This window comes from Leptonotus elevatus, chromosome 1 (assembly GCF_054856555.1).
Source record: "Leptonotus elevatus isolate MCC_2025b chromosome 1, RoL_Lele_1.0, whole genome shotgun sequence".
NCBI classification, from domain to species: Eukaryota; Metazoa; Chordata; class Actinopteri; order Syngnathiformes; family Syngnathidae; genus Leptonotus; species Leptonotus elevatus.
The window spans coordinates 17002501-17019655 of NC_141239.1; the positions used below are offsets into that span (position 1 = coordinate 17002501).

Genomic DNA, 17155 nt, shown 5'->3' on the forward strand with positions numbered 1-17155 from the left:
TTATTAAAATTTCGTCTCAACTACTATTTGCATTTTATAAAGACCGGTGCTGTCTCCACGTCATGCGGCTCGTTGGTCTAGGGGTATGATTCTCGCTTAGGGTGCGAGAGGTCCCGGGTTCAAATCCCGGACGAGCCCAGTTTTTTTCTATAGCTTTCTGACGCAGTACACTCAAAAGTCTTTTAAAATTTTATGCTACACTGGTGGTAGTCATGTCAACTCAGCGGCGATGTACAATCGATTGATACGTACATTGATACGCGCTATAAATGTGTTACCACCATAGCTAAGGTCATAATTGAATAAAATAGATATATGACTATATGACAGTATGAAACACTTATCGGATGTAAACAAACATAAAAAAGTATGCCTGATGGTAATAGTGTGTCTTCTGGTTTTGTGCCGCGTGACGACCCACAACGTGACGACGTATTCTTTCGCCGCTTGATAACATAGTGCGCGGTTCGTATCCTCGAATCCACCCAAACTCCTGGATTGTAAATAAAAATATAATTTAAAAAAATTGTTCACACAAACTAAATACTAATTGACCCCGACGTGATTTGAACACGCAACCTTCTGATCTGGAGTCAGACGCGCTACCGTTGCGCCACGAGGTCCTGCACATGACAATTAAATTTTTATGTTAAAACTATCTTCCAAAAAAAGGAGCACCAAGTATTGCCTCATCATAATGTAAATTTTGAATAATTTTCAGTTTTAGTTCATGCATGTGTAACTGTGTACGGCACATTAGAAGCCAATGTGCTGCCTTCATGTGGTATCGAAATTATGGGTAAATACCAGCTGTCAAGTAGAAAATTGCACAAGAACGCCCCCTCATGTCGTATTTTCCACTGGACAACTGGGAATTTATTTTGATACCCGAGTTTCCGAGCCGAGTGAACTTTTCAAGTTTCAACATGACCGCTGGCAGGTTATTTTAGAATCTACACAATTACCAAGCGTACACAATTCAATGTCCTGTTCTTCACAACTCATTATTTGCCTTACGTGTTCGGTTTTACGAGCAAAGACTACATCAGCAGCCATGTGTATTTTTTGGTAAAACAAAAGCACATGAACAGAATTCCGTCAAAGGTCGTAATTATGAGTTTCCTAGGCTAGTAGTAAGGGCCATCTTTCCCATAGCACGCGAGGGCTGGGTTATGGTAGATGCAGTTGCACTTTCAGTACAATAGATGACAGTAGTAGCGTTAGTCCACAGAGATTCGCGAAAGGGAATATAAGAAGAAGAGTTACTAGCTCTGTAACGCTACTCTCAAGTGATCAGTTCTCTGTAAACTTCGCGTTAGCTCTTCGTAAAAAGGCTAAAAAGAGTTGAAAGAAGTATAACCACGGTTTACGAGTACTGTGGTTTTTATTTATCTTTTAAAGTGTGAATTTTAGAGCCGTAACAAGGCCGATGTTACTGCAAAAGACATATCTGGGGGGAAAAAACATGAATTCGAAAACGTTGCTGTCTAGATAAAGGCCCATGTACTGATTACTGCAAAAGACATAAGAGAAAGAGCGTTAATTTGAAAATCTTGATTTCTAGTTAAACATAACTTAAAAATTATTAAATCTTGTTAAACATAACTGAAACAACATTCATTCGAAAACCTTAATTTCAAATTTAAACGTCCATGTACTGGTACCTTGTTTGTTTCCTGGTTGTAAAATAGTTCAGCCCACTCCTACAACTGCCGTGTTGCTTCTGCACTACTGTGTGCACAGTGCTCGGGACAGTTCGCAGCCATGAGTCACGATGGTTAGATTCCTGGAGCCTACCACCAAATATATATATATATAAATTATTTAAAAAACAACAATAACAAAAAAAACGAATGCGTTGGCCGGGAATCGAACCCGGGTCAACTGCTTGGAAGGCAGCTATGCTCACCACTATACCACCAACGCGTGATTACACTTAAAGACCAATTCTCATTATATCAGCATATGTTAACAGCTGAAATTTCTGAAAATACTTTTTTTTTTAAGGGGGGGGGGGGGTTGGAGAGGAATATTCTTTCATGATCCAAAAAGGGAAATGTTGTTTTACTTGGGTCGTTTTGCTCTAGAACACCCAGTGGTAATTTCTTTAATAGACACGTGTGCACAATCTGATTACTTATAATACAAGAGCTGCATTAAAAAAAAAAGAAACACAGAGCAAAGTTATCTTTTCTTCCCACGGGCCCCAAATTCATGGTAAAGCCCTGTTGGTAGTTATAGTGACTGACACCGTCTCATTCCCAAATGTGTTCATATCGGCTTGATACTCCCTCTGGTGGTCAATAATGTGCCATAAGTGTAACCATTGGTGTAACAAAAGGTTATATAGTTAATCCATTTAGGTGTACTATTTCAAATTATGCCTGTAACATTACATTGCTGTTGGATCACTTTTAGGACTTTGCACATATCATAAATAATATATTTTTTTAATGAAGGATTACTTTATGCTTTCCTCTACTAACATGTCATATGGACAAAGAATACAGCTAAGGACAAACATGATGATGACAATGTTTTGCCTTTACCTCTGAAGGCTGTGATCATTTTCGCCGTTTCCTCTTTAATAGCATTAACAAAAATGTAAAATAACCTTGAATAAATCATGTGCGCTTTCAGGACGTCCATGACCCACTTGTAGAAAGAATTTGGCTACAGTGGTTTTGATGCGGTTCAGCTGATGACTTATGCAGTGAACGGCCTTTACGCACTCTAAAGCTGCACAATCCAGCGGGTCAGACAACAACTGCCGGCTGCAGTTTCGTCTTTGGAAGGAGGTTTGACAGGTGCAGCCTAGTACAAACAATAATGTCTTATTTTTAGTGTATCTGGCTTAGAGGCTCACCGTTCTCTGGTGTTATGAGAACCTGATGATGAGAGATCAGAGGGATGACAACTTGACGAAGCAAAAGATGATTCAGAATCTTGAATCTTAAACACACTTATGCATTAAATCTTGCTCTTGTGTTTAAAATAATTGGAACATAATGTGCTATAATACTTGAAATTTTCATGACTTCAGGGTTGCATAAGTGACCACGTGGGTGATAATGCACACTATGTTTTGTGTATACTCCCTTTCAAAAGTATTAGGACAGCGAGATCAAGTCCTTAATATCTGTTGTACATTAAAAACATTTGGGTTCGACATCAAAATACAAGACCATTGTTACAGCTTTTATTTTCAGGTACCGGTTTTCGGATCTGATAAACCAATTAGAAGCTACCACCTTTATGTTTGAATCCACCCATTTTTCATTTGCGCAAGTTGTTTTTCCCCCTGTATTAAAATGATTATTTGAACAATAAATAACGCTGCTCAGTTTCAGATTTTAGGCCTATGAAGAATAAACAAAAAGAAAGGAATTGTCATCGCTGTTCCAATACTTTTGGGGTGCTGTGTATGTTTATTTAGTGTTGCAAATAGCTGTTCCCAAACATAAAAGCATGTCATGGTCCCTTGTTTGTACTTTGTACCTGTTGCATTGGCTTAAGTCTGCATTCATAGTTTTTTTCTCAATTCCCCAAATAAGAAGATGGTTTTAATATTATGCCCTGATTTTTTTTTTTTCATGGCTTCCAGTATATGATGTGTAGTGTACAAGCTGAAATCAGAGAAGGATTCAGAAAGGGAAACACTCAAATGAAAGATTAAGTCTCAGATGAGGTCATTTGAGGAATTTTAATTTTTTTTAATTTTTATTTTTTTATCTAAAAGCAATGGACTGACCGCAAGGGTTTGTATGGTGGCCAAGTAGAACAAAGCTAAGTCAACCAGTATGAGAAAGTGACAGTCAAACCACCTGTAAAATCAGTCTTCATTCAATCTCACACAATTAAATACAACAATGGAAACTCCTCGATCAAACACGATCTGTTTCAGAATTTATATCCATAGAAAATAGCAATGATCAATTACAGGGTTAAAGTACTGGAATCATAAAACATTTACTATTTAGGATACTTCTTAAGATTATTAACGGTCTTAAAGTGTCAAATAAAGTTAACCACTCAACTATTTTAAAACTCAATATAACATTAAAGCCGTTGGCTCTACTCTAACTTTCCTAAAAAGTGACAATGTGTATGGTGGTGCTTGAAATCTTATTTTTCAATTCACTTCTCACAATATCATTAAAAGGGACATTTTATGTAAAATTGACTTTTTAACTGCATGTATATAAATACAGTAGAATCTCTGGCGACTGGCGTACTACCCATCATGTGCGATTTAAAACACAAAGTAAATATTAGGGGTGGGAATCTTTGAATGTCTCACGATTCGATTCCATTCCATTTTTGGGTCTGCGATCCGATTCAGAATCTATTTTCGCTTAAGAACGATTTTTGATTCAAAATGAGTTGATTGACAACGATTTTTGCTTCAATCTATAGATGTGCAAGGAATTGTAAGGATCTACTCCAGTCTGACTTGCTAATGCTAATTAGCACGCTACTCGCGGCACTTTTATCACTCAAAAGAACGGCTCCACACTGCAAAAAAAAACAAACTTTTATTGAAATAACTTGATCGTGACTTTTTCCTTCTACTCTCTAATGTGGCTACAACTTAACAGTGTATTAGACCGCGTGGAACCACACTGCCCCTAAGAGGCCAAATCGGGTACAACATGAACAGCGCTCCAAATAAAGGCACACGCAGGCAAAGGCAAGACAGTATAAAATAATTTAAATAAAATCGATTTTGGGACATTTTAAATCGTTCTGAATCGTACTAAATGAGAATCGCGATGCTTATGATAATCAATTTTTGGGCACACCCCTAGTAAATAATATGTTGCTACCCAGCGCAAGCCGTAACAAATTTTAAACATGACGTCACAATTAATTTGGCATATTACCGTCCCCGCACTAATTTTGCCCGTGACTTGGTGCTGGGCTGGGTGAAGATCCACCACTTTTAAGCCACACATGAACAAGGCTGTCTAAAGCATGATGTCAAAGCCAATAGGTAAGCAGAGTTGCATTAAGTGTTATATATTATTTTTGTTTAGTTTTTGAATGAAAGCATGACACAGACACGTGATACTATATTTACACTCTATGTATAACCACAAATGTAAAGTTTACAAGTGAAGTTTACACCAGCCTTTAACTTACCATACCCTCTTCCAAGGCGGGGTCAGCCAGCGGTGACCTGTTCCCATGAAAGCCTGGCCACACATGAAGACTGGAGGCCAGCAAGTCAACAGCTGAACATGATGAAGCTATTAGACTTGGTTGGCTGTTCAGGTACGCGGAGATGCCGTCGCCTGTGGTTTGACATCTGAGAAAACAAAGAATTCCAGAAATCTGCAGAATTCCTCCCAAAACTTGCTTCTTTGGTTAACTGAAGACACGAAACTGATTGTCCGTAGATAGAATATGAATGTGAATGGCTGTGGTGGTCTTCACCTTAACACTTAACATTGATTTATCGGCACATATTAGCCAGCAATGACAATCTTGTGAGTCATACGCAACAAACAGTCTTCCCAGACACGATCTTACTCATGACGCACCATATTATGTGTCACCTGATTAAGGAGTGTTCTTCTGATGTCTTTGAAGAGACAAACCCTGAATACATCTGCTAACCTCTGCCGCGCCTTTTCCTGGAGATGCGTCTAAGCGGCATGACCCTTCGCCTTGTGGTCAATCTGGAGAAAGGAGAAAGGTCATGGACAACTTCGCATGACCGCAATAAGACATGCAAACGGGACATTTAAGTCTGCATGTGGCGTGTGAGTCTGGGTGTGAGTTGTGGCCAACAGCAGCTACTGCATGAGTATGCTGAAGTGTTTGACTTTTCTTCCTGCGTTCTATAAATGTTCTATTAAAAAAAAAAAACACCGCAATATAGTGGAGGGACACTGTAATGGACTCACCGCCATGCCAAAAAATGGCAGGTCATGGCCATGTGTGATGTGATTGGCTGGCCCTCGCAGCAGCTAAAAGCCTTTTGCAGCTGCTCCAACCAAGGTTATGTCTTTGACATGCCCACTCATGATGATTATGATTGTGCAGGTTTTAGGCCATTCTGGCATAGAATCCACCAGTGGCACTAACTTCTGGAATAATGTTGGTTAAGCTGGTTTGAAATAAAGTGACTGTGTGCGTGTGCAAGAGCAATGAGGCGCACATCACTGTGACATGTCCACCATGTGTTCCTTCAAGTATTTTAACCTCTGACTGATCCAACAGTTTGAGATTAGCAAAGGTCGTAACCAAAGGTCAGATGGAGAGTTCAGGAGTAGTTTAAAGAGTAGACTAAATCCAGATGCCCGTCTTGGCTGGACTCTTTGTAGCACACTATGGAATCATTTCATAAAAATGTCATACAATTTGCACTTAAATCAATCTAAAAAAAAAACATAATAAACCCCAAGAAATTGAATAATTTTACAAATAACACAAAATGTAGAACTTTGGAGTGGACTGAAAAAAAAAGTTTTACATGATCAGTTTTGGGAGGGGGAAATACCCACCTGAAAATGTAATAAATCCACAATAATGTTATTGGTGAAAATGTTATTACAATATCAGTCTTTTTTTTTTTTAAATACATTATTGGTAAAATGATTCCATTATTGGGTTTTATTTAAAAAAAATATCAAGTTAAGCGCATTTAATAAAATTTTTAGGAAATGATTACATTATAGGGTGTTGCACTCCTTGAAAAGTTACAATTGATAGTTAACTCATTCACTGCCATTGACGGTTATAGACGTCAAAAATGTATTTGAACTATTTCTATTAGTTTAACATTTTTTCCCACTTTTGTTAACAAGAGTATGAAAACCTAGATTTTTTTTATTGTACATTTAGAACAGATATAAAATTTGTGATTAATCGTGAGTTAACTCGTAAAGTCATGCAATTAATTATGATTTTAATCGCCCGATGCTCCTAATTTTCAATTGTAATTAATTGCATGGCTTCAATAGTTAACTCACGATTAATCATACATTTTATATCTGTTCTAAATAAACAATAATTTTATTTCTATAAATGTTAAACTGATAGTTCAAATGAATTTTTGACTTCAATAGTCGTCAATGGCAGTGAATGAGTTAGCTTGTGAGTTATAAATCAAACGTTTGGGATTAGATGTTATATTTCAAAATGGCTCTATTGATGCATATACTGTATTTTATTTTGAGTGTTTTCAAGATGACAGCCTGAGAGTGTTGCTATCATGTGCCGCCTCGGCCGAATAAAAGTAAAAGGTTCGGAGAACGAACGATTGAATGATTGTTAACCCACCAGTGTAGCTGTTACAGATTAAGAAGGTTTGTTTTTAGTTCTTCACTGCATCCTGTCTTAACTCCATTGTGTTATTTCCTTGGAGTTAAAAGGAAACAGCGACGAACGAGTGAGTGAGAGATTGCACACAGAAATCAAGCAGCAAGACAGGAAGAAACAGCTGGTCTTCAACAAACATAGCACAGACACTGTTTGAAATTTCATCTGTCTCTCTCGCTACTTGGCGTGTGTTTGTGTGTGCGTGTGTGTGTTGCGTGTACCCCTCAACTCAGTGTTTAGAAGTCATCAAAACTTTGCTTAGCTGATAGATCAACACATGCGCGCATACTGGGTTCTCTGTTTTTGTTCCAATGGGCCCTGGACTGTCCCACCTTTAAGGCCTCTCTGCTCATGATGGAAGAACTAGTTGGAAGCAGCTGGCACGGGCAATGAGGGGAAAAAAACTAAACAGCGCTATCTTCTGAAGAGTGCTGGGGGGGGGAGAACTGAGAACAGACACTGCTGCCACTCCTCGTGGGTCAGAACATTCCTACCAGGGCTGGACAATTCATCACATTCAAATCAACAGAGAAATGTAAATTGTAAAGGTTGCAAGTTGTGTATGTGTTTATGGAGTGTCTAGATAAACTCAGTGCTGAAGAAGTGCAGTCCACATGTTTAGATATCATTCTTTCAAGTTGACGTGATAAAGCCACAGATTTGTTTGCATTATTGTTTTAATCTGAATTAGGACTTATGTTTACACCACACTTGTTTGGAGAATTTTGTGGCATTGTCATAGTGAGCGCTTAAAAGACTGCAAGTCAAAGTGTGTTAACCACTCAAATTGAAGAAACTGAATAAAGGTTCTTTCATGTCAATTCATGGTTCATTTGGATTCATTTTAGTGCAAGACTAACCTGTAAAATCACAACTTTTAACGTTTGTTAAAAAAAAAAACATGGGAAGTGGACATTGAAAATTATAATGCATATTAAATCATAAAAGCAAAATTGAGAAAGAAAAGTGTTTGAACAAAATTCGTTCCTGCGAAGTGTTCAAAGTCCGAATTGTTCAACTTCCGAAACATTTTTTCTCATAGGAAATCATGTAAATGCAATGAATCCGTTCCCAAGTTCCAAAAACAGAAAATTCATATTTTAATTTCTATTTATGTTTTTTTACATTTACAGTATAGTACAGTATTTAAACAATAAAAATACCTTACCTTACCTGTTGTGGTGTGATGGCATCAGTGGATGATAAATGCTATGTTAGCTTTAGTTCAGTGCTGAGTTTGTGTATTTTACAATGGGCATATTGTTAGACTACTAAGCGGTTCTTGCGTGCGTCGTTTAACGTCAGGCACGTTGTTGAACAGCTAAGGGGGGTCCTCATGCCAGTATTTACAGAAGTGGTCACGGTAGTTACAAGTGCACGATAATCTCCTTCCTAATTCCACTGTGATTCGTAGCACTGTATGTTTTTCTTTGCTGCCACTGGCACTGTTGTCTTTCTTTGGGCCCATGGCGAAGAAAATTGTCGTGGAAAAATCTAAATGCTCTCGCGAGTATGGAGCACCTCCAAAAATGAGTTCAAACTGCGAGGCATTTTTTACTCCGATTTTTTTGGTTGAAATCCGATTTGTACGAGTTCCGAGACGTTCAAACTCCGAGGTTCCACTGTACCACAGTTAGTTTATTTTTTAATATCAGTACACAGAGTATTGTCTTTGAAATTGTTTGAAACCAAGTTAGGTATAGTAGGCTAAAAATACAATGCAAACTGAACATACGAGGAGAAAGAACAGATATACAAGCACCTTCTTCCAAGTACTACCATTTTTTAAGAGCCTGTCAAATTATTATTATTATTAATAATAACCAGATATTACCTGTTCTCAATTGCCTTACCTGGCAGGTAAGGCAATTGAGAACAGTTCCTCATGTATGTTTCCAATCTGGAGGTTATTTAAGGATCAGCATCTTGCTAAAAGAAACTGACAGTGGAAAGCCAAAGCTGGGAATTGAACCACTGAGTATTAAGAACAATGGGCCGGATTTTATGTGGCCCGCGAAAGCTTGCCACATGATTTCAAAATAAGTTAGCTGTCATAAAATTTAGAATAATCAAATACAGAAACAACTATGTAATATGATGGAGCGATAAACAGGGTTCCCTCAAACGACATTTACATTTCTGGTAAGTGACTATAAGGGACTCCATATGCGTAGTAGACAGTTGGTGGACATCATCGCTACAGACAACAAAGCATTGTACTAATGCAATTTCCACTGGGATTTAATCAGCCTCTCCCAGGCTCTTCAGATGGACCCAAAAAACAAACGCCATTATTTGTTTGTTGTCATTTCAAATACCATTAAATCGGTTACACAAAATGTTTTTTATTTTGTTCCCTTACTCTAAAAAATGGTATGCCCTCCAGACAGAGATTTGTGTCATGCAATTATTTTGTGCACTTTCACCAGCATAAACTGCTCCCCGTGACTGATGAAAACAAGTTTAACAGCCCTACTTTAGCGTCCTGTGTTAGTTTTGGACGTGAGTACAACGTGTGTGTACCAGGAAGACCCAATTTTGGGTCTCGGTGTGCACGATAAAAACGTTTAAAACTATATAGATGTTTCAGTTGTAAACATGTTCCAATAGCATCCCCTTGAAAGACTAAACTTCCCTGTTCGTGTTCATGAAGAAGAGTTTCAGTAACGATTGAGCGGGTAAATAAATATTCAAAAACACATACGTAATCCCAGGGTACATTGCTCCACTGTCTGCATTACCTAATCCCATGAAGCACCGCGGGGGGCGGGGACATGGCCTGTTGTCAGAGCAACCCCCATGTCAGTAGATAGACTCCGCCCAACGAATCCGCTCCAGCCAATCGGAACGCTTAGAAATGACATCATTGTTATTTTCAGGGGAGCTGCAGCTCAGAGGTGGATAAAGTTCGTCTCCACGTTGGAAGTGATAGAAAGTACTATCCCAAATCAGGCACCGATTTCTCTTTTTAAGGAGGAGGATCAATCAAAAGAGGATATTTTGTCAGACATTTTGTTGTTGGTGGTGGGGAAACGACGTTTTTTTTTTTAATCGATGATCGCGCGGTTGGGGAGAGAAAAGTTTTCTCGGGACGCGAAGTTGTCAAGTGGTTTGAACTTCAACAAAAGGCGGACTCTGTCACAAGGCCGAGAGGAAACAAGTCATATGTAAACAGTGGATTGTTTTCAAGGTGAGAAGCCCTCTCTTAAAGTGACACAAACTTCATGTCCGGGAAAATGGAAGCGACGTTCTACGACGACGCCGTGAACGGGTCGAACCCTCACCACGACGGGGCGAGGGTATACGGCTTCAACACAAAAGCCCTCAAGCAATCCATGACTCTGAATCTAAACGACCCCCGAAACTTCAAACCCCAGCTGGGCTCCAAGGCCCTGGACATCCTCACGTCGCCCGACGTGGGTCTGCTGAAGCTGGCCTCCCCGGAGCTGGAGCGGCTAATCATCCAGTCGTGCACGGGCCTGACGACCCCCACCCCGACCCAATTCGTCTGTCCCAAGAACATCACGGACGAGCAGGAGGGCTTCGCCGAGGGCTTCGCGAAGGCGCTGGCTGAGCTCCACTATCACCAGATAGGCGCCGCCCACCCCCAAGCGCCGCAGACCACCGGCATGGCATCCGGTACAGCTGCGGCCGACACCGGTGAGAACCCTTACAGCTGCACGGTGCGCCCCCCGGAGCCTCCGGAATACACCAATTTGGCGAATTTCAACCGGGCCGTGCAGGGCTCATCCGCACCCGTCAACGACAGACACCCACTCGCCTGTTACCCGGCGCCCCACGTGGACCACCAGGCGCAGCACTCGAGGCTCCGTGCCCTGAAAGAGGAGCCGCAGACGGTGCCCGAGATGCTCGGCGAGACGCCGCCGCTCTCTCCCATCAACATGGAGAGCCAGGAGCGTATCAAGGCAGAAAGGAAGCGATTGAGGAACAGGGTGGCCGCGTCCAAGTGCCGGAAACGGAAGCTGGAGAGGATATCTCGTCTGGAGGACAGGGTGAAAAACCTCAAAAGCCAGCACACGGAGTTGGTGTCGTCTGCCAACACCCTGCGGGACGAGCTGGCTCTGCTCAAACAAAAGGTCATGGACCACGTCAACAGCGGCTGTCAGCTCATCTTGACACAGCAGCTCCAGGCGTTCTAGACTCCCGGCGGGGGTGCATGATGGGACATGTCTTGGGGGGACCAAATAACTCCGAGTGGCCGCAAGTCCAAATGATCGTCAGCTCAGGCACTTTCTCCTTCCAGCTTTTCTGCAGACACGCTGATTTGTAATGATGAATGACGCAGAAACCTGGGCCATGTGCAGATGAAATATGACATCATACCTGTTACAAACATCTTTTAAGGGGGTTCTTTGTCTCTTTTTACTCCATCCAGTACTGATGTGGGAGCATCCGCAGACCCAGCCATGCTATGATGTCAAACAAGCTGCAATAAATAACACATTGGATGCACTTGTACAGTAACACTAACATTATCTAACCTTTTACGCACTCAGGTGTGAAACGTTTACTGACTAAACCTGCCTTACTTACTCTTAATCTTCACATTGATGCAACTTTTGGGATGCAGGTCAGGTGTAACTAATGTTAGACATTGAATTATTTGTACGCTGTTTTTGAGCACTTCACAATTGTACATATGACAAAATAAAACGTTGGACTCGACAATGCTTATGCGTCCTTAATAATGAATGTTTCCTAGCAGACATGAAGTAGGGTAGAAAGTGAGTCACTTCCAGTGCAGCGCGGGTCGTCATGGCTTGGAAGTCAGCACGAGCTCTGATTGGATGTCCGCGCAGCGGAAGTGAGTGGCGATATGCCATATTTGGTAAAAGGCCCCTCGGCACAGTGGGATGTCTTCTGAGTCACTGTCCCGTGTATAAGGGGAAGAAAGTGATTGGAAACAAACTCACTTTTACATTATTTCAGGAAAGTATTTAACAACAAACTATGAACTTTAGTTTTATTCCTTGCACATACAAATGAAAAAAAAAAAGCTTTGTACAAAATGTATATAAAAAAGAAAAACAGATCCATGCGCCACCGGGCCACTTAAATCAAATTGTGTACTGTATATATTTTCATGAAACAAACATATAGATGAGACAGGGAAAACAGCAGAGTCAAGGCCCTTTTCGGAACCACATGTAAACACAATTTTAGGACTCAATTTTAGTGCCCTTTTTCAGTCTTGACTTCACAAAATGTTTATGTCAAATGCCTCAAACTTTGGCCACATTTTTTCCGAGTATACTTTTTGTTCAAGTACACTAATGTATATTACTTGATGTTATGATTTCTTTACAATGTTCACTTGAATCCTGCCACATTAATACCTTTTATTTTTTTCAAATGATACACACAAAATGCACCAAATAAATCCTATTATATATAGCGTGAACATTTGTAGGTTACATTTTGTGCTTTTCAAATAGTTTTCTCGGGGTTAAAGGGGAAGTGAAGCCCCCCCCAAAAAATCTTAACAATATGTTCTATGCAGCCCCAATAGTCAATACGGTATTTTTGTTAATATTGCATTAGTGGAGTACGAGTTCCAGCAGTTTTTATCACTATCAGAAGGAAGCCATTTTGCCACTTGCTGTCGAGTGAAAATGACATCACAGATGCTCATGTAACAACCAATCACAGCTCAGCTTCAGAAAACAGTGAGCTGTGATTGGTCGTGACCTGAGCAACTGTGATGTCATCTTCAGTCGCCAGCAAGTGGCAAAATGGCCGCCCCCTGAGATGGATAAAAACAGCTGGATTTTGCTTCATAACTCATATCCCACAAATGTAATATTAATCAGAATGTCATGTTTAGACTAGTGAGGTCACATATATTATTGTAAAGAAATGCTTAAGGCTGACTTCCCCTTTAAAGTCGTGTCACAGGTTGCATCAAATGCTCATGCGGGTCATCTATGGCCCATGTGTCTTCAGCTCCCCAACCCTAAAAAGGACCACTGCCCCCCAGCTAAATTCTAAAAGTAAACACTTTAAAGTCCAATCTGACTACAGAACTGCAACTCCAGCTGGCAATTAGTTGCCAAAAAACGGTGGTACAGCAGAGTGAAAATATGCCAGCACCAGGCGGACACACAGTCATGTGCCCGCCGTCCAATTGCTTTGTTTCATCTTGGTCCATTGATCCTCTGCAACACGAGTGCAGTTTTCCTACATAGGAGGCATTATTTGGACACTACTTCCCATCCATCTCCAGCAGAGAACTAACTTTATGTTCCACATTTTATGCATACGGAGTCCATGGATTGCGTGTTGACCTCAGCTGATCAGCACGCCGTCTTTGGCGGTAAGTCGCTGCCTGTGCACGTGGTCCTGCTCTAGTTCTTCGTGGCTGGGGTGCCAAAGCCGCGACAGGATGCGCTCCATGTTCAGAGCATACATGGTGTGGGAGGGCATCACCCCGCGGTGAACCTGGAGCAGAGAAATATTACTAAAATCAGGGGTGTCAGCCAATTACACTTTTTAATCGTAATTACTTGCATGACATCAATAATTAACTCATGATTAATCGCAAATTAATCTAACATTTTATACCTGTTCTAAACGTTCAACAAAATGGTTTTTTTCTCCCAATTTGTCATACTCATGTTAACATAAAAGTGGAAAAATATGTTAACCTAGTACAAATATGGTGGTATAATTTTGTTCACTGATACAGTAATTTCATAGTAATTATTATAGTTATTTGAAGTTAAAGTTAAAAAGATATTCTGTGCTGTAAAAAAAAAGTGTGAGACATTGATTTGTGCCAGTAGATTAGGGGTGTGCCAAAAAGATCGATTCTCATAAGAATCACGATTCTCATTTAGTACAATTCAGAATCGATTTTAAATGTCCCAAAATCGATTTTCTTGTCTTTATCTCTGTGTGCCTTTATTTGGAGCGCTGTTCATGTTGTACCCGGCTTGGCCACTGAGGGGCAGTGGGTTCCACACTGTCTAATACACTGTTAAGTTGTAGCCACATTAGCGAGTAGAAGGAAAAAGTCACGATCAAGTTATTCCAATAAAAGTTTGTGTTTTTTCAGCGTGGAGCCGTTCTTTTGAGTGATAAAAGTGTCGCGAGTAGCGCGCTTATTAGCATTAGCGAGTCAGACTGGAGTAGATCATTACAACTCCTTGCACATCTATAGATTGAAGCAAAAATCATTGTCAATCAAATCATTGCCAATCGAAAATCGCTCTTAATCGAAAATCGATTCTGAATCGAATCGCATACCCAAAAATCTGAATCGAATCGTGAGACATTCAAAGATTCCCACCCCTACAGTCGATGGCATAAGTGTTTAATGTTGGATATTGATGACAGCACTGTTAATCAAGTTTAAAAAAACGAGTGGCGTTAAAGGAACTCGACATTAAAGCACTCATTTTGACACCTCCTAAATAAAATATTAACAACAGCAACAATCCACCCTCACATTTTTGCATATTTTAGCGCCTTACTTCCTCATCTGGCGAATAATGATCTCAATATACAAACTTTAGTTTCAAAATTCGCCCTTCACCAGAGGTTCACTTGGATGCGACATGGAATATGAGTCTGACCTGTAAAGCCTCCAAGAGGTCAAACATGGTGATGGGTGGGAGGGCCGTATGGAGACTGGGGGCAGAGCAAGCTAACAAGTGAACGGCTTGCTGCTCTGCATCATCTGGGGAGATTTGAGGCGGCGGGCCAGCAGGGAGTGATGCACTTGGAAGCGGGCTGAAGGGCAAAAATAAACAAATGTATGGGACTACAGTGTTACTCCAACCACGATGAAGCGCATTGCTCCTACCGTTCAGTGACGCGGTGATAAGCGGCAAGGCTGTTCTTCAGATAAGGCTGCGGTGTGACATCGGTGCCAAAAGCGTAGGGAAAATGACCGTCCCGTAAGCGATATGCTTTCCTTCGGGAAATCACAGCGGTCAAAACGTCTTTCAAATGATGCTGTAATAAAGCAAAGACCGAAAGGAATATCATCAAACCCAATATAGATGTTACACTTCAAAATGACAAAAACGTACCATAATGAATAGGAATGGGTCGATTACCGGTTTGACAGTTTAGTGTGGTTTTAAAAAGTCAAGGTTTCAATAACCGCGAATACTGATTAAAGAAATATAGTTAAATTGAATTGATCAACAATCCTTTTAATTCATACAAACACTCACATTAAACCAGGTGTTACCGTATCTCTCTTCAACTCACCTCTACGGCACAGGTCATTGCGCTGACCGCATCCTCCGTGATGTTATCCAGGCCGAGCTCAAAGGCTGTCACCATCATGCGGGCCTCCAGCTGACCCCGTGTGGGCAATAGCAAAGTGTGGGCGCTCAGTCGGAGTTCTTCTTCCTCACCCGCCGCTTCTCGCGGGCTGAATGGCTGTGCGGCACTCAAAGGGTTCTGAGGCTGGAAACGATGCTGAAGGACCAAACAGGATGTACACACACCAATAATTGTTATTCTTAATCGTCTGTAACTTGCACATTCATCACATTTGTGTATCACTCCAGTAAGTTACTCACGTCAAATTTCTGTCTAGATGAACATTTCTTCTTTCCTTTTGGTTTGCCTGGCTTGGAAGCAGAGCCACCTTGCCATTGCAATTGCCCAGCGCCCTCTGGAGGAAGGGGGGAAAAATGAAAATGTTCTACATTATTATAAAGACACCCTGTGGCAGCGTCTGCCATGTTGTCCAATTGTAATTTTTCCAGCTAACCTAAAATGATAGCAGCCTAAAACTGCCAGTCAAATGAAAATGATGGAGTATAAATCAAATTTGAGTTGACTTCACAGCAAATATTGAGCTCCTATTGCATGAATACTGGCTGATGTGCTGTTAATACGCAGACCATATACATATAATATAAAAGATTAAATATAAAATAAAAGATTAATTACACTAACCTGGAGTGGAAACAATGATCTGGCAGCGTGTCAGAATTGCCAAGAGGAAGTCATTGTGAACATGGACTGCACAGAAATAGAGAGTATGTAAAAACTGAAAGAAAAAATTTAGTTTGCGGGGGGGGGGGGGGGGGGGGAATTAATAATCATGCACAAACCATTTTCCTGTGCCAACAGACGTCGTGCCTCAATATCAAACTCGTCCTTGCTGATCTTCTGCTTGAACCAAAGTTTGAGGTTTGCCCAATAGCTGTGTGAACAGAAAACAATCAACTCACACTTAACATGCCACGACGTTAGATTAGAGATATTTGTAATGTGTCTTTTTATTGAAGTTGTAGTTTAAAGAGGAGTAACTAAAAACCATCATGGGGTTTTCATAAATCCAGATTGAACACTTGCATTTGCCAGTACAGTGTAGTATACGAATATATCGTAACAATAAAGGAGCCTTACAATGAAGCCACACAGTGTGATAGATATATCGAATAAAACACACATTGAAGCAACGCTGCAGACATCAGTGTGAAAGCTAGCCACAAGCACAGCTATACACAGCTACGGAACGGCCATATAATTGTAAAGAAACTCTTAAACGACCCAAGCAAATCCCCACATCACCAGGCGTCAAGTATTTACTCACTGTTTGACATTATCGCCAATTGCATCGGTTAAATTCTTCTTTGCGATCTCAAGCTCGCCAGCATGAGATGCCATTGCGTTCATGGAGATATACAATTACGTCATCGCCCAGCGACTTTTTTTTCTTCAAAACTTTATTGTAAAATTCATTTGAGTTGGAGGCAAAATAATCCCCCCGCGAAAATGTACAGCAATAATAAGAATCAGACTCAGGGTCAGACTATTGTCATTCAGCAAACATAACATCCCA

At 40.6% G+C, this 17155-nt stretch overlaps 2 protein-coding genes and 3 non-coding genes across 5 annotated transcripts; 2 read left to right on the forward strand and 3 right to left on the reverse strand.

Moving 5' to 3' along the window:
- Positions 1-66: 66 nt before the first annotated feature.
- Positions 67-138, forward strand: trnap-agg (transfer RNA proline (anticodon AGG)). Its single transcript has one exon. It is a non-coding gene; the product is annotated as a tRNA-Pro (tRNA).
- Positions 139-551: 413 nt separating this feature from the next.
- trnaw-cca (transfer RNA tryptophan (anticodon CCA)) lies at positions 552-623 on the reverse strand. Its single transcript has one exon. It is a non-coding gene; the product is annotated as a tRNA-Trp (tRNA).
- Positions 624-1854: 1231 nt separating this feature from the next.
- trnag-ucc (transfer RNA glycine (anticodon UCC)) lies at positions 1855-1926 on the reverse strand. The gene has a single exon. It is a non-coding gene; the product is annotated as a tRNA-Gly (tRNA).
- An 8282-nt stretch (positions 1927-10208) lies between these two features.
- LOC147181088 (transcription factor Jun-like) lies at positions 10209-12015 on the forward strand. Its single transcript, XM_086090428.1, has one exon. It carries the CDS (start codon positions 10551-10553, stop codon positions 11484-11486), a length of 936 nt encoding a protein of 311 aa, XP_085946554.1. The 5' UTR covers positions 10209-10550; the 3' UTR covers positions 11487-12015.
- Positions 12016-12296: 281 nt separating this feature from the next.
- Positions 12297-17000, reverse strand: tada1 (transcriptional adaptor 1). Its single transcript, XM_086081413.1, has 8 exons — positions 16907-17000; positions 16422-16513; positions 16264-16329; positions 15882-15976; positions 15565-15777; positions 15152-15303; positions 14922-15078; positions 12297-13785 (listed from the first exon to the last, which is right to left on the reverse strand). The coding sequence occupies exons 1-8, from the start codon at positions 16987-16989 to the stop codon at positions 13633-13635; spliced, it is 1011 nt and encodes a 336-aa protein (XP_085937539.1). The 5' UTR covers positions 16990-17000; the 3' UTR covers positions 12297-13632.
- Between the last annotated feature and the right edge of the window lie 155 nt (positions 17001-17155).

Coding starts and splice junctions, on each gene's coding strand:
- LOC147181088 (XM_086090428.1), top strand. CDS start 10,551: ATGTCCGGGAAAATGGAAGCGACGTTCTACGACGACGCCGTGAACGGG.
- tada1 (XM_086081413.1), bottom strand. CDS start 16,989: ATGAACGCAATGGCATCTCATGCTGGCGAGCTTGAGATCGCAAAGAAG. Junction 16,514..16,906: donor ATTGGCGATAATGTCAAACA/GTGAGTAAATAC, acceptor CTGTTCACACAG/CTATTGGGCAAACCTCAAAC. Junction 15,778..15,881: donor CATCTAGACAGAAATTTGAC/GTGAGTAACTTA, acceptor TTGGTCCTTCAG/CATCGTTTCCAGCCTCAGAA.